The sequence below is a fragment of the Naegleria fowleri genome (assembly GCF_008403515.1).
Source record: "Naegleria fowleri strain ATCC 30894 chromosome Unknown tig63, whole genome shotgun sequence".
NCBI classification, from domain to species: Eukaryota; Heterolobosea; class Eutetramitea; order Acrasida; family Naegleriidae; genus Naegleria; species Naegleria fowleri.
Genome location: NW_025407995.1, coordinates 213,388 through 238,250, shown reverse-complemented (window position 1 = coordinate 238,250; position 24,863 = coordinate 213,388). Strand labels below are relative to the sequence as shown.

General features: G+C 36.2%; 13 protein-coding genes across 13 annotated transcripts; 8 read left to right on the top strand and 5 right to left on the bottom strand.

Moving 5' to 3' along the window:
- Positions 1 to 945: 945 nt before the first annotated feature.
- On the top strand, positions 946 to 2,034 carry FDP41_008741 (uncharacterized protein; the record flags this gene model as incomplete). The annotated part of the gene is made up of 1 exon (XM_044712628.1): positions 946 to 2,034. The coding sequence occupies one exon, from the start codon at positions 946 to 948 to the stop codon at positions 2,032 to 2,034; it is 1,089 nt and encodes a 362-aa protein (XP_044557790.1).
- A 313-nt stretch (positions 2,035 to 2,347) lies between these two features.
- Positions 2,348 to 5,536, top strand: FDP41_008740 (uncharacterized protein; the record flags this gene model as incomplete). The annotated part of the gene is made up of 7 exons (XM_044712627.1): positions 2,348 to 2,424; positions 2,589 to 2,855; positions 2,941 to 3,087; positions 3,134 to 3,251; positions 3,304 to 4,233; positions 4,298 to 5,018; positions 5,151 to 5,536. 7 exons carry the CDS (start codon positions 2,348 to 2,350, stop codon positions 5,534 to 5,536), a joined length of 2,646 nt encoding a protein of 881 aa, XP_044557789.1.
- Positions 5,537 to 5,619: 83 nt separating this feature from the next.
- On the top strand, positions 5,620 to 10,049 carry FDP41_008739 (uncharacterized protein; the record flags this gene model as incomplete). The annotated part of the gene is made up of 2 exons (XM_044712625.1): positions 5,620 to 7,998; positions 8,064 to 10,049. The coding sequence occupies 2 exons, from the start codon at positions 5,620 to 5,622 to the stop codon at positions 10,047 to 10,049; spliced, it is 4,365 nt and encodes a 1,454-aa protein (XP_044557788.1).
- A 99-nt stretch (positions 10,050 to 10,148) lies between these two features.
- FDP41_008738 (uncharacterized protein) lies at positions 10,149 to 11,012 on the top strand (the record flags this gene model as incomplete). Its single annotated transcript, XM_044712624.1, has 1 exon — positions 10,149 to 11,012. One exon carries the CDS (start codon positions 10,149 to 10,151, stop codon positions 11,010 to 11,012), a length of 864 nt encoding a protein of 287 aa, XP_044557787.1.
- Positions 11,013 to 11,499: 487 nt separating this feature from the next.
- On the top strand, positions 11,500 to 12,667 carry FDP41_008737 (uncharacterized protein; the record flags this gene model as incomplete). The annotated part of the gene is made up of 2 exons (XM_044712623.1): positions 11,500 to 12,272; positions 12,409 to 12,667. 2 exons carry the CDS (start codon positions 11,500 to 11,502, stop codon positions 12,665 to 12,667), a joined length of 1,032 nt encoding a protein of 343 aa, XP_044557786.1.
- A 289-nt stretch (positions 12,668 to 12,956) lies between these two features.
- On the top strand, positions 12,957 to 14,011 carry FDP41_008736 (uncharacterized protein; the record flags this gene model as incomplete). Its single annotated transcript, XM_044712622.1, has 2 exons — positions 12,957 to 13,401; positions 13,458 to 14,011. The coding sequence occupies 2 exons, from the start codon at positions 12,957 to 12,959 to the stop codon at positions 14,009 to 14,011; spliced, it is 999 nt and encodes a 332-aa protein (XP_044557785.1).
- A 77-nt stretch (positions 14,012 to 14,088) lies between these two features.
- Positions 14,089 to 15,112, bottom strand: FDP41_008735 (uncharacterized protein; the record flags this gene model as incomplete). Its single annotated transcript, XM_044712621.1, has 4 exons — positions 14,089 to 14,214; positions 14,269 to 14,448; positions 14,513 to 14,815; positions 15,044 to 15,112. 4 exons carry the CDS (start codon positions 15,110 to 15,112, stop codon positions 14,089 to 14,091), a joined length of 678 nt encoding a protein of 225 aa, XP_044557784.1.
- Positions 15,113 to 15,282: 170 nt separating this feature from the next.
- Positions 15,283 to 15,707, top strand: FDP41_008734 (uncharacterized protein; the record flags this gene model as incomplete). Its single annotated transcript, XM_044712620.1, has 2 exons — positions 15,283 to 15,484; positions 15,655 to 15,707. The coding sequence occupies 2 exons, from the start codon at positions 15,283 to 15,285 to the stop codon at positions 15,705 to 15,707; spliced, it is 255 nt and encodes an 84-aa protein (XP_044557783.1).
- A 1,118-nt stretch (positions 15,708 to 16,825) lies between these two features.
- Positions 16,826 to 19,683, bottom strand: FDP41_008733 (uncharacterized protein; the record flags this gene model as incomplete). The annotated part of the gene is made up of 5 exons (XM_044712619.1): positions 16,826 to 17,593; positions 17,666 to 17,895; positions 17,961 to 18,396; positions 18,554 to 19,064; positions 19,130 to 19,683. The coding sequence occupies 5 exons, from the start codon at positions 19,681 to 19,683 to the stop codon at positions 16,826 to 16,828; spliced, it is 2,499 nt and encodes an 832-aa protein (XP_044557782.1).
- Positions 19,684 to 19,809: 126 nt separating this feature from the next.
- Positions 19,810 to 20,814, bottom strand: FDP41_008732 (uncharacterized protein; the record flags this gene model as incomplete). The annotated part of the gene is made up of 1 exon (XM_044712618.1): positions 19,810 to 20,814. One exon carries the CDS (start codon positions 20,812 to 20,814, stop codon positions 19,810 to 19,812), a length of 1,005 nt encoding a protein of 334 aa, XP_044557781.1.
- A 373-nt stretch (positions 20,815 to 21,187) lies between these two features.
- FDP41_008731 (uncharacterized protein) lies at positions 21,188 to 21,997 on the bottom strand (the record flags this gene model as incomplete). Its single annotated transcript, XM_044712617.1, has 1 exon — positions 21,188 to 21,997. The coding sequence occupies one exon, from the start codon at positions 21,995 to 21,997 to the stop codon at positions 21,188 to 21,190; it is 810 nt and encodes a 269-aa protein (XP_044557780.1).
- An 88-nt stretch (positions 21,998 to 22,085) lies between these two features.
- On the bottom strand, positions 22,086 to 23,391 carry FDP41_008730 (uncharacterized protein; the record flags this gene model as incomplete). Its single annotated transcript, XM_044712616.1, has 3 exons — positions 22,086 to 22,958; positions 23,115 to 23,167; positions 23,229 to 23,391. 3 exons carry the CDS (start codon positions 23,389 to 23,391, stop codon positions 22,086 to 22,088), a joined length of 1,089 nt encoding a protein of 362 aa, XP_044557779.1.
- A 367-nt stretch (positions 23,392 to 23,758) lies between these two features.
- FDP41_008729 (uncharacterized protein) lies at positions 23,759 to 24,841 on the top strand (the record flags this gene model as incomplete). Its single annotated transcript, XM_044712614.1, has 1 exon — positions 23,759 to 24,841. The coding sequence occupies one exon, from the start codon at positions 23,759 to 23,761 to the stop codon at positions 24,839 to 24,841; it is 1,083 nt and encodes a 360-aa protein (XP_044557778.1).
- Positions 24,842 to 24,863: the final 22 nt, after the last annotated feature.

Sequence of the window (24,863 nt, the reverse complement as noted above, 5' to 3'; positions counted from 1 at the left end):
TGTATGAAATAATTGCTAAATTATTGGCTAGCTCAAAGGAGTTGACTGACACGGAATCTAAATTATTGTCCTTGTTTCGACAAGCATAGGAGCACTATTCATCAACATGGGATTTTGAGCCAAAGAACATGTTTGAGTACGTCATAGAAACACCAACAAAGAAAGTGAAGTTAGATCGTAGAACAGAACCGACTTATAATCCGCAGCTACCTGAAACAAAGCCTTTTGAGGACACTTTTTTCATGCAATTTATCTTTGACCAATTACAGAACTATAGCAGAGATCCACGACATCACCAATATTCTGATGTTGCAAAACGGTTTTGGATTCTAGTCAAATATTTTGCAGGAAAGCAATTCTTTATCAGAATGGCCGGAGCATGAAATCAACACCAGCCTTGTAATTGGTTCAACCATTTACATTACAATCTCATAATTCCTGAATTATCCACAGTTAAAAGTTGGATTCCGAAAGGCAGTCGTGGTTTCATTCCTTGTTTAAAAGAATCCTTAGATGATATTGTCAAAAATTCCCCATGTAAGAATGCATGTATTTCTGTTGATGGAATGAAAGTATTGAAACACATTGATACACTAAATTCTGAATTTGTCGGAGTAGTGTATCCATGTACCTCATTTCATCAACTATCACAATTGAAAGCAGAATCATTGACAGATGAGATGATGTATTTTTCTATTAATGCTATTGACAATTCTTGGTATATGCCTATCGGATGGTTTCCGAAAAACGAGTCAATGGACAGCACAGAATTTGTAATTAATCGATTCCAAGAAATACTTAAAATTATTGACACATCTGTGAATGTTGTTTGTGGCTGTGCTGACGGTGAAATTGACGCTAAGGCTGTACAGCAAGCAATTCAAGCTACACATAAGGATTTTGTGTTTCTTAATGATTATGTTCACAATTTTAAGAATCAAAGAAATGCTTCACCAGCTTCCAGATTTTTCATCTTATTGCAGTCCCAATGTTCAACTTAAAGGATTTGAAAAATTATTAGAACAGATTAATCAACAAGTTGCAAATTATGCCAGAAAATCAACTTTGAGATTAGATATTTGTGCACCAAAACGTATCTTTCTTTGTTGTCCAGTTCCTGATTGTAGAAAACTCAAGCCTTACTTGGTAAAAGGTTGTTTCAAAAATCATTTGATTAACAAACACAACTACAGTCTAGAAGCAGCTGCTGAGGAAGTTAAAAACATGGAGTGTCAAGAATTTCTTCACCAAATGCAGAGAGATGTTGAATCACGAAAAACTTCAGCATCATGTTGTGACAATTCCAATTCCGAAGAAACACAATCAAACACCACTAATGAATATTCGGCTGAAGAACTCAAACACAAGCCCAGTGAATTGCGGTCCATATTTAAAGGCAATATTTCGGTGATAAATTCTACACCACAAAGCATGCCATTAGAACAACAATTGCTAAAAGTTGGTCGTAAATTATATCATGTTGTGGTAATGGATTTAGAGACCACAGGCCTCAATGTCAAATATAATAATTCGATCATTCAAATTGCTTTCCTTTCCCTTGCTACAAATCAATTGCATTCAATATTTGTGCGACCAGAACCGAGTACAAAATGGCAAAACAAAGCAACAGAAATGCATCAAGAAAAGATGAATATTTTGGCGAAGAGTGATTTTCTTCGGAACGTGATTCCTGATGTGTATAATTATTTGACATGTCAAGGAGTGGCTGATGTGATATTCTTAGTTCATTCGACGTCGTTGGATGAAAAGTTTTTCACGAACGCCGTTAGTAATATTTGCAAAGTTAATTTTCATTATTGCCATACGATGGAGAAGGCTATGCTTGGAAGGGATGCTTTGGAAAAGCAATATTCATCTCTATCGGACAATCCTCCAGGAACACCTCACAATGCTGCTGTTGATGTGGTGATGTTGTACGATTTACTGTTGAAAAAGTTTGCTGATGATAAGAGCATCGTGCAAGCAGTGGAGAAGAAATTGCAGCTCCGTTTCAAACAAACAACCCTCCATTAAAGCCAGCATTTTTTTGGTTTGCTACTTTTATAGTTAGGCCCAATATGGAAGGCAAAAGTCTGATTGCTTACGCTCTCGATCTCCCTCCCCGAATTCTCTCCAACAAAAGAGCGATAGCGATGATGAATCCCATAGTGAGGAAGAGCAACATTCAAATAATAACCTCTATTGGTTGTATCTTGTCGAGAAAGAAAGAGAAAAGACAAGGAGATCTGCCATTAATGCAATTGCGAACATCACGTCAAAAATTGGAACTAATAAAACTCTAAAAAACTCTTTTGCTGAAAGGCGCTTACAAATCCATCAACAAAAAATGCAAACCATCAACGGAGTCAAATCAATTCAAGCAATTCGAAGTTGCGATTTAGATGTATATTTCAGCCTCATGATGTATGTTATTGATAGTAGTAGATAGCAACCGAATTTTTTTCTAGCCTGAATGATGTGAATAATTGTGTTTTTTGTGATCGGAATGTTGAAATTTGATGATCATCACATTCTTCAATCAATTAATTTCTCAAATTCCGATAATTGATTCATTTAATGAATGTAAGAGGTGAATTGGATGGAGAGCTTGATAGTGATTTTCTCAATGGAAAAACAGGAGAGAATAATGCGGCCATTGATTTTTCTCTTTCAGCAAATCAAAACATGTATGGCAATGGGATTGAAGATTTCATTTGTACTCCACTAACGCCGTCGTCATTGTATAAACCAAAATTGGAGGACATGTATGTGGAATGTGGCCTCTATGTAAATAATAGTTTGATTTGCCCCAAAATCAAAACGTCCTATAAACACCAGAGCAAGAACATCAAAGGGTATGTTGGAATGGTTGGAATGGCAATATTGAATACAGATTAACTCAATGCATATTGATCTGCATGTCACGCTACGCAATGACAGATGGAAAGAGTGGATAACTTTTCCTGTGAAATATTCCGAGTTGTCTTTAAATACAGTGGTTTGTGTGTCAATTATTGACACATTCTTACCACGAAAACCCATCGTCGTGGCAAGCTCCACATATTCCATATTTGATACAACCACCAAGTAGGTTGAGATTGTCTCATACTAGTATTTTTACATTTGTATTTAGGTTATTAAGAAGAGGAAAACACAAATGTGTGTTGTCACCATTAGTGGGACCAAATACTTCCACACCTTCACTCACTAATATTTATAATACTACCGATTTAATCACCCGAATTGAAATGGTAGGTAAAATTTTTGGACGATTGCTGAAATTTTTGGTCTAATCCAACAAAGAATTTGTACGGAGATCATTGGAACGATGAAAAATCAAGATGGCTCATTAATGCATCATTGAAAGCAGTAAATAACATGAGAAGAGAAGGTCTTTTCTCAAGAAAAGGGATTGCATTTTTAGATTTAGAATTTGTTGATTTTCCTGAGCCAGTCATATTTTATGAAGGAGAACCTCAAACAGGAATTCACCGTGAGATACCTCTTTCCACACTAAACAGTTTCAAACAACAAAACAAGTTCATTAATACAGGAGAGCCGTTGATCAAATATTTCGACACCAAAGGAGTTCAATTTCTAGTAGATCCTGAAGTTCAAAGAGGCAAGGAAAACCCATCTGTTACAAAGCATATCAAATTAACCATGAAAGTTAGTGACAACCATTTACATTATCCAGATGTCGAAGATAAGAGAAAATTGGAAAATATTGTAAAAAAGACTCCTCTTCAAGAAATCACTTCAGAAGATACTCTCTTATTGTGGAAATACAGAAAGTTTCTTCAAGGAGAAAAGCGTATAGGAGAAAAGGCCTTAACCAAGTTTTTAAGAGTGGTAGATTGGAGAAAGGAAGAAGAAGCTCGTGAGGCAATCTCCTTACTTGATGGATGGACAAAAATTGACACAACAGATGCTCTCTTTTTGTTGAGTAAATACTTTAAAGGTGTAGATGCAGTTAGAAACTATGCCATTTCTGTACTGAAGGACGTGACCGATAAGGAACTTCTCTCTGTACTGCTTCAACTTGTACAGGCTCTTAGATACGAGCACGATATGAGAACTTGTACATTGGCAGATCTCTTGATCGAGAGAGCACAAAAATCATTCATTGTTGCAAACGATTTATTTTGGTTTTTAACCATAGCGGCAGAAGATAAGATTATGGGAGAATTCTATTCCTCTCTATTGAGACGATTTAAGGAACATTGTAAAACGGTAAGTTTTTTCTTTTTTACAAGATCCATCTCGCATGTATTGGGTTGATCAAATTATTCAACAGAAATGTCCACAATTTGTCGATCAATTTCTACGCCAACAAAAATTGGTCCGTAACCTGAGTACCATCTGTCAAACCATGAAAGAAGGGTCTCGAGATCAAACTAAACTGTTAATGTTGAAAGCAAAATTTGAAGCGATCAAAAATGGAGAAGGAGGTCTAGAATGGAATGGCGTTTTTGATGATTCTTCTGCTTTGCGACTGCCATTAGATCCATTAGTGGCTGTTAAAACAGTTGATCCAAGCAGCGTGACAATATTCTCGAGTAATGCCAGGCCAATGCGATTGAGTTTTATCACGAAGGACGAAAAAAAGTATACAACGATATTTAAAATCGGAGACGATTTAAGACAAGACCAATTGGTTATACAATTAATTCACAAAATGGATATGATTCTTAAAGACAATGGAATGGATTTGAAGTTAACCCCTTATCGAGTTCTTGCCTGTGGTTCAGTGGAAGGATTTTTGGAGTGTGTGACCCCAAGTATGCCTTTTGAAAAAATCATAAAGACAAACACGATCGAAGGTTGGTTACGAGAAGAGAACAAGCACAAGTCTCCTCAAGAACTCAATGAGGTGTTTGACAACTTTATGAAGAGTTGTGCTGGCTATTGCGTCATTACATATATTTTAGGAGTTGGGGATAGACATTTGGACAATATTTTACTGACTCCAGATGGAAAGTTATTCCACATTGATTTTGGTTGGATTCTTGGACATGGTAAGTCATTTGCTTCAAGTTCTTTATATTCATCAAATCTCAATTTTCCATAATAATTGAATTAATTATTAATTATATATGATTTAATTATAATGATTTAATTATTAATTATTAATTGAACAACATGTAAAGACCCAAAACCTTATCCTCCACCAATGAAATTAAGTGCTGACATGATCTTGGGAATGGGAGGTTCTAACAGCGATCGTTACAAAAACTTTATCAAGCTGTGTTGTAATGCATTTAACATTTTGCGAGCAAATTCGAGAATAATTCTCACCTTATTGATTCTCATGGTGGACGCAAACATTCCTCACATTGATTATGGAGTTGCTTCTAACAGAGCCACAGGAGACCAATTGACGAATATTTTAACTGTTCAACAACGATTGTGTCTCGATGTCAGTGAGGAAGAGGCCTTACAATTTATGAAAGGAATTATTGCAGAGAGTGAAAGGGCATTCTTTGGAAAAGTGCACGATCATTTGCATCGATGGGCACAATATTGGAGAAATTAGATGGTCTTGATAAAAGAATTGTGTTTCCATCTTTTCTATTTTTGATCTCACCTGTCAAACGCCATACCATCACCACCTAAAAAATGTCGTCTCCCTCCACACTGGCACCACAACATTCCGATGTTGACCCACCCTTGATCATTGAGCCATCATCAGACAACAACAAACTATCCAAACATAACTCCAAACAAGATCTCTCTCCCGCAACCAACAACAACAACAACAACGCCACCACAACCACCACACAAAACAATGCGGAATCATCCTCATCACCACCACCACAACAACAACCACCAACAACAACAACCTCATCATCCATCGACTCTAACAATACTTCTTCAGTTGCAGCCACCACTTCTCCACAAGTCTCAGCTAGTACTGATGAAAAAAAGAAAGTCAGCTTTGGTAAACGTGCCAAGAATTTAATTGGAAAATTCTTTGGACAAGAAACTGAAGAAGAACGATTGGAGAGAGAACAACTCATGATTATACAAAAAGAAGAAGCAAGAAGGAAAAAGAAGGATCTACTTCTTGGAGCCTCTTTCTATGATGACTACCATGGAGGTGTTCTCGATCAGTCCGAATTTTTCAATTCATGGAAGGCACACTCGGTCGATCACGAAGATGTAGAATATAACGCAAAAGTGTCAGAATTGAAATCGAATGCTGTTGAAGAGAAACAAGAGCCACAAAAGAAGGAAGAGTCCGAGGATGAGCATTTGACTGATGATGATTTTTCTGATGATTCTGAAGAGGATAGTGACAATGGGGAGTCCAAAAATCAAACTTTCATGGTCTCACAAGAAAATGAATATGTTCAAAGATTTATTCAAGAGAGACGTGAAATGCAATCCAAATTCACTGTCGGTGAAGTCGATCGTTTGAAATTATATGGTAATATTGTGGATTATACCATGTCAAGTGTGGAATCGAGTGAAATTTCAGACAGAATTTTACACGTGATTGCCTACAGAGATCGAATTATGTTTGCAGATGAGTATGACCATTTGATTGAAGTGAAATTTGATAAAAGAAAGGAGCTCACGGGATATATCGTGAAGAAGATATTCTTGACCATTCCTCACGCTTATGAATGTTATGTGGTATTGGAGAATCCAAGTCAACAAACCTATGTTCATTATGTGATTGATATTGATCGAGTTAGATTTGAACAAAGTGATGCTGAAAACAAGGAACCATTGACTTTTGACATTTACAAGTTTGATCCAAAAATTTCAGGTTCATCTCCACAAAAACCAGCATTTGACGGCTCCAATTATATGACAGCTGTTGGATTTCCACATTCGGTCGTTCAAGACGATATCATGACAAGAAAAATATTTTTCATGGCCGTCTCTCCTGGAAATATCATTTACAAGGTTGATTTCAATGTTGACGGAGAAGAATATGATTATGCCATTAATTTCAAAAAGGGAATTGACAAGGTGACTTGTGAAGAAGTCTATAACATGGATGCCTTGTACAATGAGAAACAAATCATTGTACATTCTCATAGACAAGGATTCTCTATTGATAGCATTGAATTTGCTGAAGTGAAAGAAATGAACGAATTTATGGTTTTCATTTCAAGTGTGGCTGGAGTTGCAGTTTTCACAGGAAGTGGAGAAATTACTGACATTTTCGATCGTTACGGACCAGAACAATCCATGACTCCAGCATTTAGAAATTTCGATGAGGAAGAACAATTGGTTGATTTTGACAAACCAAAAGGTTTTTATAGAAGTATTTTGAAGGTATACGATTCTACCTGCTTTGCTTGCATCACTTCCAAGTTCATTGCATTCGGAAGAATTTACAATGACGCCCAAAAGACTCTCGATCGTGCCGGAAGACTTGCTCACAAGAATCCTAACGATGTACCTGTCGACATTGAACTGAACAATTTTCATCTCTTCGTTTGTTATAAGGATGAGTTTTGTGTCATTATGCAACCTGCATATTTACCTCCCTCGAACTCGAGATATTCATTATTGAGTAAGCATGTGGTTACAGTGAGACTGATCAATACACTTGGTGTGAAACTTGATCGATCCATTATTGATAAATCAAGAGAAGAGAGCAATGAATCCATCTATGTCTACAGTTCATCCAAATTGTTTAGAGTTTCAATTTCTGATCAAGCGAAGGGATTTTGGAGAATATTCTTGGATGCAGCTCTTGAAATTGAAGATCAAGATATGGAACGAATCAAATCCGAGTACTTTAAGAAAGCTCTTCATTTATCAGCTTTGTTTGATATGAACTCTGAAGAAAATACAATGGCTATTTTCTCAGCAAAAGCAGATCACCATTTCAAGAAAGGAGATTATAACACGGCTGCTCTAGATTATGCCAGAACCAACAGAAACTTTGAAGAAATTGCAATGAAATTTATGGAAGCAGATCCTGAAGATAAGAAAAATGGTCTCTATAATTATCTTTACTACATGTTGCATCGATATGTAAGTTATCAAGTAGCTACATCATGCCATCATGAATTGACATTTATTTGAAATAACATGCACAGAAAAATGACAAGAAGAAAATGGAAGAATGCCCAGAAAGTGTCATTCTTGCAGTATGGATTGTTGAATTATTGTGTTTCAAGATGAACCAACAACGTCACATTATGGGCAAATTCATCACTGTTGCTTGCTCAGAGGAACAATACAAAGAACAGCTGAATGAAAAATCCAAAGCAGAACAACAACTTCACAGAATCAAAACTGTTTTAAGAAAGTTCACTTACAACAAGAAGGAATTGCTTGCAAAAGCTAAAGACATTGTGTACAATATTTTCTTGAGCAATAACTTTGTGAGAGAATTTTTGTTTTTCGCAACTTCCATTGGTGACTATTTGACCATTATTCAACATTGTGTCACAATGGCTAAGAGTAGTGAATATGAAAACAATCACTCCAAAGAGTTGAGTTATTATGAAACTGCTTACACAATTTTGAACAATTTCTGTACGGAACCACACGCTTTCGATAAGAATAATGATGAAACTGCTCCACAAAACCAAATTTGGTATGGATATACCCCATTACTCATGAACTATGAGAAGAGAGATGAAATTGTGAAATCCTTTAAGAGATTACAATTCCTCAACCCAAGAGATCTTGTTCCATCCATTTTGAAATATGATCAAATTATGAGATCTGGTCCAACTCGAAGAAGATCCATGAGACAAGATGAATCTCAAGTTTTGGATTATTTGAAATGGTGTATTGAAGATCAAAAGAATGAGAACAGAACCGTTCATGATCTTTTCGTCTACTTGTTGGTGAACAATAGAAACACAGAACTCTTAGAGACCTTCTTAAAAGAGACTAAAGAATCTGAAAATGTTTACTTTACCAAAGAATATGCATTACGGTTGGCTGTTGAAGGAAGAAAATGGACTGCTTGTGTTTTGTTATATCGATTGTTGGAATTGTATGAAGAGGCTGTTGATCTTGCACTTGATTCCAAAGTCAACAAAGTCAAATTGGCCGAAGAAACTGTGTCACAATATGTGGAAGATCCTGAGCTCAAGAAGAAACTTGCAATCAAGATTGTGAAGCATTACATTAAGGAAGAAAATTATAGAAAGGCTTTAGATTTGATTAGTGACTTTAATGATGTTCTTCTTTTGGATGATGTCATCAAATACTTCCCACCAAAAGTTCAACTTGAAGAAGTGATCAAAGATGTCGAATCCATTCTCGATGTCTACTCTTTCCAAAACAACAAGGTCGAAGTACAAATGAGAGATGCAACCAACGATGCTGAATTAATTAGAAACGAACTCTCTTCCATGAATGTTTATCATGACATTGACTATGATGACATTTGTGAAAGATGTAAATCACGAGTGCTCCTTCCCAACATGAACGACCCACAGGATCGAAAGAACTTTTTCTTCTATGTGTTTCCATCTGGACAAAAATTCCACTTGAATTGTTTATACAGAATTAACAAACATCAACTTGAAAATCAATTGATTGCCATTGATGAGAGAGCCATTGAAGCAGGACGAAAAGAAGCCACTCAAAATCATTTGAAATTATTCCGAGAAAAGAAGTTCAAAAAACAAAAGAAATTGGAAAAATTATTACGTGCTTCCGATATGGCAGAAAAAGAAAGTGAAATTAGCAAGTATCAATTCAAGATCAAAATGTTAGACAACACCATTAATGAAATCAAACAAGGAAAATTCCAATTCACTACCATTGAAGCCATCTACACACCAGAGGAATTAAAACAACGAAATACACTCCTCGAAAAGATTCAAAAATTGAAAGAAATTTATGAAAATTGGCACAAAGCTCGATTGGAACTTGCTGAAGCACTCAATGATGGAAGTGAAAAGACACAACTCTACTGGCAACTTGAATTTAAGAATGCAAGAAAACAGTTGGATGATATTCTTGGAAAATCATGTCCAACCGATGGCCCAACGGTGGTGGCTGAGACTACCATTCCTTTCATCACCGATGAAGAAAGGATGAACAATGAATTTGTTGTTTAATTTTTTATTGTTGTCATGTCCTGTGTCACAGTTTGAACTGGAATGTTTATTCATAAAATTCGTTACAATTTTCTTTTCCTGTAAAAAATCGAAAAAAAAATGTCCTCACATGAAGATGGTGAAATTCATCAAGAAAATAAGACGGAAGAAGGAGGAGCATCCGATCGTTCCTTCTCGACTTTACCTTCCGAGGTCGAACCACCAACAAAGAAGATGAAAGATGAAGAATCTTCATCAACGGAAGAAACTTCTTCTACTACAGACACCAATAGCAGCTCTACATCATCTGCAATGCCAACCAAATGCAAGGCTTCTACTTGTCCTTTCTTTGGAAATCCAAAAACGGAAGGCTACTGCTCGGTTTGCTATAAACAAATTGTACTCAAACAAACCATATCAATTCCGACCACTGCACCCCAAAGAGACAGTAGGCGAGAAAAAGATCCTTTTCAAGAAGCAATTCAGAAGGGTGATTTAGAGCGAGTAAAAACAATGATTTTGGAAGACAAAAGAAGTGTTAATGAAGAGTTCTTTGTGTATGGTGATGAAGATTTGGGGCCTTGGACGCCACTCGGTATTGCTTGTTTTTGTGGTCATACAGATATTGTGTTGTTTTTATTGAGTCAGCCTGGGATTGATGTCAATAAGAGAATGTATGGCGATACATATCCAATCAACTCGTGCATGCAAAATCATAGAATTGAGACAGCCAAGAAATTCATTGAGGAGTGTAAAAAACGAAACATGTTCCTAGATTTACATAAGAAAGGATATTTGAGGTGCACGCCCTTGGAAATGTGCTGCTATGAAGCTATTTGTAAGAATAATGCACAAGAGCAAGAGTCATTTGTGGAAATGGTGTTATATCTTGTGAAGGAAGGTGCTGAACCTATCATTGATTCCCATCATTTTAGTGCCAACATGATGATAGAAATCTTAGATAGAGCTTTGCAACTACTTTAGGCTATAAAAACCAACCAATTTGTGACAACCCACCTTATGACTATGACCTAGAAAGTATTTTTATAGTATACTAATACTGGAAATCAGGTTTGGAGAGAAATTGAATTTTATTTTACCAACGTTGTTCATTGTTTATCATGCAAGACATATCTATCGCGAGTATTAGTGATCTCTAAATTTAGAAGAGTTTTTCTTTAAAGTCCGAAGTTTGAGGGTAGTTAGTTAGTTGGGCCTGTGCATTAAAATTCCAAAAGCTTTGATTTTTTCAAACTCTTCAAGTTTTGAGTTTTGCTCTGTTGAATGAAAGGACAAAAATGAAACAAATACGAAAAAACAAATGATTTGGATCAAATTCGCACAACGACGTTGAATTAATTTCCCTTGTTTTTGCTTGATTTCATGGTTTCTTCTTGTTTTCCTCGAATTTTCACTTTTTAATGCACAGAGTCAAGTTGCTTCTTTTCCTTTCGAAAACACCGAAAAAAAAATGTCTTGGGCAACAACTTGTTCCGACCATCCTGTCGAACTTGCATCATCGGAGGCCAATATCAATAGTCATGAATCTGTCGTGAACAATCATCACGAACCACACAATGATGAAACGAATAATCATCAACAAAATCAAACAACAACAGGGAAAAAGTTGAGCAAGGAAGAGAAATTACAAAAACGAAAGGAACGATGGGACAATAAACGAGAAAAATTCAAAAACCACAAAAAGAAAAAGAAGGAAATCAAACAAGAACAAAAAAAGAAGGAAAGCGACGAATTCTTTGAAAAGCTTCGGGAAGAATTATCAAAAGAGGAATTTGATAAATTAATGGAGGAAAACAAGAAAAAGAAGGAAGCAAGAATCGAATCACAAAGGAAGCAAAAAGAAGAAATGCAAAGAAAATTACAACATGTGATGACTACTGGACTTTCCAATGATTCAAATGTCTGCATTAATATTGACTGCTCGTTTAATGACAAAATGACAGATGTTGAAATTGTTTCACTAGCACAACAAATTGGGAAATGTTACGCTGCATACAGAAAGATGACTTCTCCTTTTTATTTGGTAGCAACTTCTTTGGACGGCGCTTTATATGAAGACATGAAAAAGTTTGAAGGATTTCCCGACAAATGGTTCATGCACCATTCTAAAAACCATTTCACACAGGAATTTGAAAAACAATACAAGGAAAATAAGATTATTTATTTATCGGCGGACGCAGAAGAAGAAATTACAGAATTTCAAAATGGTTATGTTTATGTAATGTAAGTACAACTTAGTTTAGCGGCCATATCATTATATAATATTTGACCGAACAATGTGCACCATTTCGTCTACGTTCCTATTTCAACGTCTCTGACTCCAAACAATGTCACATTGTTGAACATATATGGCTTATAGTGGTGGAATTATTGATCGAAACAGACACAAAAATCTCTGCAACACTCTCGCCAAGGATGAGTACAAACTACCAACAGCAAAATTTCCTCTCGAGAAATATGTGGACATGAAAGCTGCAACTGTTCTCACCACCAATCAGTGTGTGGAAATTATTGCGACCGTCATGGAATTGAAAACACAAAATCCCTCCCAGAGCAATGATGACATGTGGAAACAAGCTCTTCAAAAAATCATTCCCATGAGAAAACGAAAGACGTAATTACATCTTATTACACCACCAACACAACGACCATGGTCGAGTAAAGAAGAATTCTTCTAGCGATATTTTAAAAGGGCAGTAAAAAATTTGGAATTGGTCTTTGTTGATCACACATATCCACACCACAATCATCATAATGATTTGTAAAAAGAAAATCCTTCCAGAAAACGTGGCCGCGTGTAAGCACAAACACCAGACCTTCTCGAGAACAAACACTAAATTCTATAAAAGGGAACTCCACTTTGTTTATTTGGCGCGCTTTGAATTAGGCGGCAAAAAAAATTACAAAATGTCTCTGGTCGAGGAGCCACCACAAGAGTTCAATGAAGAATATAATGAAGAACGTACGTATCATGATCGGGAAGATGAAGTGAATGATAAGGAAGCCAAAGATGATGAAAAAAAGAATAGAGACAGTAGGAGTGTTGAATGGAAGGCGAACAAGCCAAGAGTGAGATTTCATCCAGAAAGTGAGGAGGAACAGGACTCGGAGTCGAGGCCACCCTCTTCTTCAACCAAGAATAACAACACAATACAACAAGAAGAAACACCACTGTCAAATAATGAACATACAGAAACCAATCAAAAGATTACCATGGCCATGCAATCCGTTATGAAAAAACTAGGAAAAGAATTAATAAGGGATAGAATGAGGAGAAAAATTGATAATGATGATCCCCTCGATATTGAATCTGTAAAATTAGCAATTGAATTTTTTAAACGTGAGGAGCTAGGTATGTGATTTTTGAATTTCAGTAATGCCGATGTTGTAATATTTCTTTACAATTAGATTTGGAAGAAAGAAAATCAAATTGGATAACGGTTGAAATTGTTTATCAAATTCATGATTTAGTCATTAAAACCCGAATACTTCAACAGAGTGGTCTTGTAAATATTGAGAAACTTAAATCAGTGATTGGAAATCGAGTGAAAATTGGGTCAACAATTTTGAATTTGCTTCTTGCCAAGTCAACCAGTGTCACAGAACCGTCTTCCGTGGAATACAACAAATTTTTAGTGTTATGTTTGACTCTCACTGGTGATTCTGTGTTTAGCGTGTTGGAAAATGCCCTCTCGTTATTTTGTGCGTCTGGAACGGTGACAGTACATCACCAAAGCGAAAACGATATTGTAGCCATTGATGAGTTCATGTATTGTGTCAAGTTTTTATCTGATGAAGAAGAAAGGTGTGAAAATAGGGAGTTATCGCAAGAGCTTAAAATGATGTATGACGAACTTTCAGATTTATCCAAGATGGAATCATTTGTTACGAGAGGAATGGTTATTTCTAGTATATCCTGGCAATCATTGCTAGAAATGGAGACCAAGAAAGTTGGCAGCTGACGGAATAAAAGAAGCAATCATTTCAGAATACTAGTGCCAACTCTTCAGATGATCCGTCCAAGATGTGTTAGATCAATTTATTGTTTGGAAGTTTCCTTATCCTCTTGTTGCCACGTGACATGTTGGATGTTGTGAATTTGATTATAGGCTTTCAAGACTTCATCCAACACATCTTCAAGACTCCTAAATTCACTCCAATTTACCTATTCAAAAATGGTAACAATCACATGCATTATTCCAAAGTGATCCACACTTACCTTAATGACTGGAATAATTTTGGAAATTTTAGTTAGCCATTCCTCATAACCAGCATGCAATCTTTGAAGATACTCTAAAGTTATACCAGACTCACATTCTCGTCCTCTCAACTTGATTCTTTCCAAACTTTTTTCTGGACTCACATCCAAGTGTATAATCATTGTGTTGTGCTTCATGAACTAGTGTGCGTAACACGTTCATCAGATAATTGTTATCATTCTCAAGCGCCACAAGAAAACAAACCTTTGACATGTTTCTGAACAATGACACATAGGTATCATAATCCCTCTTTTCCATCATTCCAGTCTCCATTAACACTTTAGCAAAAATTGTGTCTTCATAAATGGTTCTATCTTGAATACCGCCATTACTTCCCCAAATGATCTTTTGGTGTTGTTCAAATCTTCTATTCAATAGATAGACTTGCAAACGGAAGGAATAAGCCTTCATATCAGAGTAGAAATCTGCTAAATATTCATTATCAATGACAGGCTCATAATGCACTCCAATTCCGAGCTTTTCAGCTAGTGCCTTTGCAAGAGTGGTCTACCAAGGAGTTATTCGTTTTTAATAATAATTCATCAAATAGTGGATCATGATGGAAGAAGAGAAGTTTTGAATGATAATATATTCTCATCATTGAGAAGAACCATTCATTAAACGTGTTGATGTTTTTACCAACCTTTCCTTTTATTTATTATTGTATAATCATAATGCTGAAAATTCTCAAGATGAGAGGTACAATTCCATACCTGAGCCAATCATTCCACTCACTCCGATGAACACTTGGTCATTCAAGAATTGATTATCAATCGAGGAGGATAGAATATCTTGTTTCATCATTTTTTTGAATTTCGTATTCGTGGGTGTGGATTTTCCGAAACCTTGAATTTTAAGTATTCATGTAAGTATCATATTAATATTGGAATGAATACTTTTGAATAACTTCTACTTTCAACCAAAAATGCTGATATTCAAAATGGAAAATATTTGAGTTTCTTGAAAATACTGGAATGACAAGAGCAGATGACAAAAAAAATGTCCAGTCGAATGAATTACCCATCGAAATTTGTGGTCAAATTCTTTCATTCCTTCCCATTCTTCCGTGGTTCTTCAAGGCCTGTCGTGTATGTAAAGCATGGAAGGAACAAGTGGAACGATTATTAACGTCTTACGAAAAAGAATTGGACCGATATCATTTTCATTTACATTTTGGTAGGTGTTTGTGATGATCGGAACAACAACATCATTTACATTCGATGGCCATTGTATGATGCGAATAATAATATTTTCAATTTTCACATCAAATGAAATATTATTATAATATTTAAATCGGTAAAATATGATCAATTCATGACCAATTAATGATCAATTAATGACAACAGGATATGTGGATGCATCAAAATTTGCATTTCATGTCTCGGAATGGTACAATTAAAAAGTGTTAATTGTTCTACTCTTGTCAATCCAATCACTTGTGCCACTTCGGAAGAGAAGATCATGTTTCTAATCTGTAATCTTTCTAATCTGTATCCTACTGGCAGGAAAGCTATTAAGGACGCAAGACTTTTCCAGGAATTTTTAGAAATTTCACAATCACAACCAGTCGAAATAAGAAAATATTTCCAACATTTGAGAAATATAATGTTGATCAATACCTTTGAAAATATCCTTACAGATGGGAGGACAAACAAGCTCTCCCAATTACATTTAAAAAAGTGTGTCGCTTGAATGAATTGTCAATTTGGACCAAATTGAATTCACAGAAATGGTTCCCAAAAAACCCCTCATTGAGGAAGTTGACTCGAAACGTCCTAATTCCATGACTGATTGTAATAGAATTTTCTTTATCGATACTTGGCTCCAGTCTCGTTCTTCGACATTATCTCGTTTTCTCGACTCAAATGACGTAGAAGCTGCAGTTATGACTTTGACTAGTGGTCAACAGATTAACATTATAGTTGTCACCTGGATTTAGTTGTCTGGAATACTTCTTTTTGGAAAAGATGTTGAGAACTGTTTCACAGAAAAACAACCGTGTCACCAATGATACCAATGATAATAATGATTTTATGTTTTTCAGAGATGGTCGGACTAAGTTCAGGAGAAAATCAAAACAAATTGAGCCTTGTGCATCTTATTCCGAATGGGTGAAACAAGTGTGCGTGACGGAATGTATCTCAGTCATTGAGTGGATGCATTCCAGAATACACCATTCGCTGTGGATGGAGACAACCCAGCTGTGAAAAATACCTTAAAAGCTTGCAAGAAAATTGACAAGGCATGGCAACAGTGGTTTTCATATTCATCAACCAAGGAAGAAAAGCCATCCGATTTTATTTATTGGCATAATTTCTTGCTGAGCGGCAACAAACATGAACCTTCTATTGAAAATTCAATTAAGGAAGAGACAAGACGAGGATCTGTCTGAACTCAAAAAGACAGCCAAAAAAAAAGAAAACGAAATGGAATATGTTCAGTATTTAAGGTGATCGTATACAAAACATGAATGATGAAAACTTGAATGAATGAACATGAATGCATTCATTATGTGAATTAAATCACACACTCATTGTTAGCAGGGTTCATTTCACATTTTTCTCTGAAATTGCTGAGACTGGCGAAAATTTTTGCTCCTCCAATGACATTCATGTCTGTGGGTCCCCACCGAGCTTGCTTCACACTTCCTCGATCATCACTATCGAAAGTAACATTTTCTTGGATTGTAAAATTAATTTTGAGGTTGGGAAGGAGCTCGGTAATTCTTGCATTGAGCCTTTCTGACATGTTTTCAATCATTGCTCCGCCGCCTGTGATCATGACGTTTGATAACACTTTGTCACGCAACTCTTTCGAATACCCTTCATTGGTTTGAATGGTAGAGATGGCATCCTCAACACACAACATAATTTCCTCATAGTACCAATTGCCCAGCTCGAGTCTTTCATGTCCTGAAATTTCAACAGGTGCGTAGTAACTTCCAATATTGATTTTGGGTTGGTTTCTTGCAAAATCATCGTATTGTTTTGGATTTCTGTCCTTGTCAAAAGGAGTCACTAGAGCTAGCTCTGTAAATTGATGTGGCCAATAATAGCTTTTGTCGGCACCGTAATAATACGAGCTGTTAAGAAATTTCTTAAATTTTTCTTTCACAGGAGGATAATGGAACACAGAATTATTGTTTTGAGGCTGGCCATCAATGACTGTTGTGCATCTTACACCAGAAGGTCCAACATTAATTCCAAAGAAATCTGGTTTTTGGTAAAAAAGAGACAGCATCTTGTTTGGGTCTACAAAACAAATACCTGGAATTCCCAATTCGAACTGGTGTTTCAAAGAATTAAATATAGTACAAAAATAAGCGCCAGATGAAAGCTTGTTTGAAATAAAACCTACCACTGCAGACTTAACCTTTTCCTTGTCGCTATCAGACCAAGCCACTGGTGTGCAAATCACTAATGGATGTTCTTTCAAATTAACATTGAGGTCATCCTTGTACAATTGATAAATCAACACCTTGAAGAGATTAAAGTCCTCAATTTCACCGGTTTCAGTTACAATGTTCAATCGTTCGCAGTGGTATTGTGTGCACAGATATCTATCTCCAATAACAATGTCATCATAACCTGTATTAATATTGTAGGTGTAATTACGATGATTTAGTTAACACATGAGTTCACAAATGACTTACCATACTGATTCAAATAAAAGTGAGGATGATCGGGCCTGCCAGCGTATGTTCTACTGACCCAGAAACAACTATCTTTAGAAAGGCCATATCTGTAATGAGAAATACCAAAATCCAATAATACTGGGCAAAAGAACTTCTCCATGTTAGCTCTTGAAATGAAGGCATGATACCAATCCTTGTATTCTTGATCTTCTTTTCCACGATAGGTTGATTCCAATGCTTCGATCAGCGGATTTTCCATACTGGAAACATCTTCTCGAGTTTCGTCTGGAATACTTTCATCATCATAGTAATATCTATACTTGTTCTTTTTCGACACGCAGCATGATTTGACCAATGGAGCCCATCTGAGAGCATAAAAGGCCTTCCATAAGGGAGGTGATCTTGCGTATGAATTAATGTCTCTATTCAAATAAAGAATATTCTTGACGACATCCTGAACAGTTAAATAACTGAAAATGGTAGCGAAAATCTCTTCTGGTAGAGTTTTTTCAATGAAACTTAAATTTCTGGTGTTCTCTCTTTTCAAAGAGTGAGAAATGGATGTGTGTAACTCGTGAGCCTCCAAGTACTTTTTTCGCAGACTCCAATACCTTGCCTTGTTTTTCGAGTTCATTACTCTCATCCACAAGTTTTTTGATTCTCAAATACTCTTGGTCTTGCTTGTAATTCATTCGATAAATGCTCTCAGAGTCAATACGCTTAAAAATCAACTCTGTTCTAAGAACATATTTGCGACCATATCTGACTCTTTGTCCGGCATGATATAAGTCATGGTTAAATATTGCAACGGCGCCTTCTTTTGGTCTTAATGAAGTAATCTTTTTGAATTTCATAACAGATACATTTGTCTCTTTTGAGTCAGAAACTTTTTTCAACAAAGTCGTCCCTGCATAGCTTGCATCAAGATAAATAAGTATAGTGAAAATGCTTTGCTCGTTGTCATTTCTAATAAATTTGGCATCTTGATGGGGCTTGAAAAATGCATTCTTTTTGTATCGATTAAAGCGTAGACATTCATTGGTACCAATAGGTTTCCAAGTACCTCCATTGTCGAATCCATAAGGACGAACACCTTTGAAATCTGCATCTGTTAAGTATGGTCTAATCAGAATGTTATACATGATCATGTGGATGATGATGCCATTCTATAGAACGAATAAACTTACTTGATTCTCTGCCACAACATGTCAGCTAATTTTTTGCACAGAACCAAAACTCTTTCTGAACTTCTGTATTCTTTCGGATATTCATGCTCAATAGACTCGTAACCTAATTGTGTGGTCGCTTGAATTAGTTCAGAGCATTCAGATGAAGTGAGCAAAGATCCAATATAAATACATCTATCATGATTTTCAATTTCTTCCGTGTGTTTGTGTTCATTATCGCTGTCCGTTTGTGTTTCTTCGTCGTCGTCTTCAAAATCACAATAATCGGAATCATAATAGGTTCCATCCTCTTCTGCCTGTTTTTTGTATTCCTCTTTCTTTTTCCGCTCCTGATCTATTTTCATTTGGACCTTTTCACTGGACAACAAATTTACAGTTTTTACTTGAGGATTGATTTTGATGGTCGTTCCGGGAACAAGAATGTCTTTTCTTCTCCAAAATTTGGGTTCCTTTTCTTGATCTCCTAATTGTTCAAGAAAAGCTGGTTTACAGATATCGGATGAATCATCATCCCAGTTGTAAATGGGTGCATGAGAGAGGGCTCGTTCTGTCATTTTTTTTATGTCCCTTGTGTACTTCGCAACACTTGGAACTCCATTACAAGTTCATCTCAATATTTATTGATTCTTCAAAGTAGTATCAGAGACGAATTCGCCTCCACATTCATTGAATTCCTTGATTCATTTTCTTGAAGCAATATATCCATTGTCTTGCAAAACTTTCTTAGCAACACCTGTGATGATTCGTAATCGATCATTTCCAAGCTTAATTCCTCCATACCATCGAGTCACGACACAACACACATTCTCTGCATTGGATATTTGCATGAGATATAATATTTGGTCAGCTGCTCCTGTCTCTCCATCGTCATCTCGATTCTCTAAAATTTGATCTCCCTGTCGAATTCTGTACGCATAAATGTTATGAGTGGCATTTGCTATTTTGTCATCTTCCTTTAATTGCTCGAGCATGGCCGTTACTTGTTGCAAGGAATGGACAGTTGCCACATGTCCAATAAATTTCGATTTTTTCTCTGTGAATGGTTCCCCATGAATGATTGGAATTTGTGTTTCAGTAGAATTATTATTTGAGAGGATCTTATTTCCTTTCTGTTGTGAATGGCCACTTGTTAATTCTCTTGTTTGTTGAGTCACTGCAGTGGTAGACTTGACATGTTCTTCAATCTTGTCATAATCTAATACTGTACTCATTAATTCGTTTTTGAGAAATTCAATCCATGTGAATGCAATGGGCATTCCACTCATAAACATATTCTTCAATTCTTGTTGAATAAATTCCTTGATTATGAGTGTTTCATCATCATTCTTGTTAATCATTTCATGAGGTGAATTGCTAATCAAATTTGTCGATTCATAATCCTCTCGTTTAAATCTATGAAATAATAAATAAATCCAATTTTTTCCACCTTTAATTTCAAAGTAAGGAGGCGCTGAAGATGGATAATTCGTATGAAACCAAAATTCAAATATCAATGGATCCAAAATATCATCCTGATCATCATTCCTACGCTCTTGATCCTCTCCGAGGCAAGACCGAGTCATGGGAATGGTCATTAACCAGCATCTATCCATTCCTTTCCGAGCTCGGAGCTCTTCTGTCGAATACATGGAATGGAGGACTTGAATTTCATCGAGTTGCATGGACTCGTTGCTCTCTGCTTGCATTTTTTATTGTTGAAAAAGTTGAATTGGAATATTGGTGATGTAATGAATACAATAATTACGTATGAACATTTCCTCTTAATGATGGTATATATAAAAACATTAAATCAATCCACAAAATACAAAAGAGGTTCATGAGTGTTTTATTTCTCGCAGTCTCACGCAAATGAATCATTGCTTTTGCTGAAACTTGGATTCCGCTCAATCCCAATTTTCAGTTTTGAAATAAATAGAAAGTGTATCATTTATCCTTCCATGTTGTCACAATTCAAATACCCGCCTGAAACAACATGTTTGAATTCAAATAAATAAATAGTGTGGATTGATTTACGCTTTGGTTTCTGTCATTAAAATCTTAACACAAAATAAATTAACACTACCAATCTCTTGTTGGTGTGACATTATCATTCATGATGATGCCGACTGGTGTTGAGACGGCACTCTCGCTGTCCAAATAATTCAACACAGAGCCATCCAATAGAGGGTCCAGCTGTAGAAAATCATTATCTGTCACTGAGTCTGCATTCATAGGATAAGAACAAGCCTCTCCAGAGCTGCCATTCTGATCTATATCAATGACTTGCTTATCTACTTGGCATTGGGTGCGTGCTTTTTCATTGAAATAATTAATGAAACTTGGTTTTTCCATGAATGGCTTGAAAAACTTTTTAACTTCCGAGTCAAATTCAGCCAATCGAGAAATCTTTGCGTGTTGTGACACTGGTCCTAGAGGAGGATTTTGATAAAATGTTTCGAATTGAGTATTCTTCTTTTGAAGTACAGCGTTTAACTGTTCAATCACACTTCCATAAAGATTATTCACTTTGCGATACCTCTTACTCAATACGTTCAGAGCATGATAGTTTCGAAGCAAGAGTGAGTAATAATTAATTCCATTGGTGTTCAACTCTCCTGAATCCACAACCTTTTCCATTTCCAACAATATCTTAATGGAAATGACAAGATAGGTCACAACGACGGGTGGAGAGAAGACGAAATATTCATTTTCAGTAATGTTTGTGAGTTTCACAATCAAATCAAATATCTTTTGTCTAAAGTAAATCGTGTCAACAAATGCAAGCAATGATATTTCTAATCCAACATTCATGCAACCTTGAATGATGTCATAAATTACGGCAGCAGCATAGGAGCTCGTCCTTCTCTTGTCCAACCTTTGTCCTATCATGTGACAAATAGAAATTCTTTCTTCAATGTTCGTCTTGGTAGTGTTAGGAAAGTCAAAGAGGGCAAACTTCCATTCCTCAGGCATGTCTTCATTTAAAACTTTTTTGAAAAAAATCAATCAGTTCATCCGGTAATAGAAATGGAAAGTTTGGGCTAGATAAATAATCAATCAATAATTTAACCCAATACAAATTCTTCTGAATTTCATTATAGGGCTGCTCAAGCTCTTTCAAATAAAAATCAACAAAGTGATTGTAAAATCTTGCTTTTTTCGAATCTCCTTCTCCTACATAAAAGTACGCAATCATGGAACATGTAGCCACTACATAATAATTAGAATATTCGTCAAAAAATTGCTTCAGGGTCTGTGATGCTTTTGTAATATTTTCATACGCTAAATCTGCATAGCCAAATCTTTGTTGACAAATTCCTTGAAGTGAGTAGACAAATGCTAGCATTTCCTTATTGTTGGCATAATCTTGACCAAACATAAATTTCTCCAACTCATGACGTTCAATGAGAGGATATCCCAATGAAACAATTTCATAATAGGCATCAATAATGCTCATCTTTACAGAACGTAATAGATTGAATGTTGCATCTGCTGTACCCAAATTCGGAGCTTCACCACACAAAGTGTTTTGTCGAGTACTATGTTGTGTTGGTACATGAATGTGTTGTTGTTGTTGGGAATTGTAGCATGTTGTTGTTGGATTGGAAGAATCATTGCTGCCACTGCTTTGAGGAGAAATTCGAACATCCAAATTGGCATTCCTAGCAGTACTATTCGTGTGGTGGTGTTGCTGTTTTTGATTTTGTTGTTGAGAGAGAAATGTATCGGAAGATGTGATGTAAGGAGCTGCAGAGGATGTCATTGAATGATGATTGCTGGTCGAATTGCCAGCACTCGAGGAAGATGACGACGAACCCTTTGTTCTTCCTTTTTTCTTGGGTTCAGAATACTAAAATCGAGTCGCCAATCATCATGGTGAACAAAATTCATGATTTGAAGGGTCAATTTTAGTATCATGGTGAACAAAATTCAATAAATTGCATAAATAAATCATGAATATTCATGATCGTATTTTCAACAATGGATCGTTTCCTCTATTACTTACTATGCATGTGAGTCCCTTAGATAGACATTTAGAACAGGATGGCATTTTCTTATCTGCAGTTAAAGTTCAAACCAACACGAGCCATTCCGATTACAAAAATCATGAAACACTTACCGCAGCGTTTGTGTCTGGCTCTGCAATTCTGGCAAGCAATCGGATGAATTTCCTCATTCTCCAATGTTGTAACTTTTCTTCCGATCGAAATGGCACCACTCTCTTCTTGAACGGGGAATTGTTCACTCCAACAAATCTCATTGGGTGGTCGTTGGGAGGGCATGATATCCACAATTTTTTCGGTTGGAATTTGAACTCTGGTTTCGTCTTCTCACAATATCGGTTCTAATTGATTGAAAAAGAGTTTTGGAAACTTTGAAAATCGAGAATCAGTCAATCAAAAAGAATGGGAAATGCAAAAATCATTTGCGTCGACCGGGAATTGAACCCGGGTCACGGCGATGGCAACGCCGTATTCTACCACTAAACCATCGACGCTAGTTGATAGCGTATTAACGAATTTAATTGTGATCCTACAAATTTACTAATTTGTTAGATACGCTTCGTGTTTTGCGCTCTTTTTTTGCGCCAACAATTACACTCACATCCAAGAGCAAACAACAAAAAACAAACAAGCAACAACCCTCATTATGACGACATCATCATGTGCTATTGCAAATTCCTCTCAGGATCAAGTAAGAAGAGTAATTTATCGCTCCGATAATGAAATAAGGAGATTACAACAAGAGGAAGAAAAGAAGAAGAGAATTAGTAGGCTGAAAGCTGTGCGAGAAATGGCAAAATCCATCTCTCGGAACAAAACAAAGGAATATCAATTGGTGAAAGAGAAGGAAACACAAGAGAATATACAACAAGTTAAACGAGCTTGGCAAGAACGAAAAGACAACGAACTGCAACAGCTCCAAGAAGAAATAGAAAAGGCAAAACAAAAGATCGGAGAAGCTCACCGAAATGCTCAACTCTTTCATCAACAATACGAAGAAGAGTTGAAAAGAAAGGAACGTCAACAACACGAAAATACAAGAAAAGCACAACACCGATTTGAAAAATGTATGAAGGTCGTGAAATCAGAACAAGCGGCCAAAGAGCAGCTTCAGCAAGAAAAGGAATATAGAATGGAAAAGGCCAAAAACTTGGAATATCCTGCAGTGGAACAAGTGCAGAATGGCTTTGAAAAATTATTTGCTGTCCCATCCAATCAGCTCAATAATGTCATAGCTGCATGGAACCCCATTCAGAAGCGAGAGGAGGCTCCACAAGATTTTGTACATTCATTCCATCACAAAAAACAGCATGTAAATACCGAAAATCCCCAAAGTGAAAAACTGGCCTTGTCACAACAAGTAAATCCATTTGTTGTGAAACATTTTGAGCCCAACAAGGGTCTTGACGTCAATAATCAGCAAGCAGAAAAAGATAGAGAAGAAAAAAAGCAATTAGCTGTTCAACGTGCAATCATGGAGAAGAAATTTGCCAAGAAAGCAGCAGAAAAATTACGAATGGATAAGCTGAAAACCACGTTGGAAAAGGAGCTTGAACATGTTCAAAAAATAGATATCCAACAAAAAGTCGATTCTCTCACAGACAGTAGCTCGCGTAATACTCTAGCTGATAATCAATTCAAAAAGAAAAAACAAATAGAATTAGAAAAGAAGTTTGAGGATCTATTTCGGGCAAGAATGCCTGATCTCCAAGACAGTAGTTACTTTTAAAGCAACTTTGTTCAATATTTGA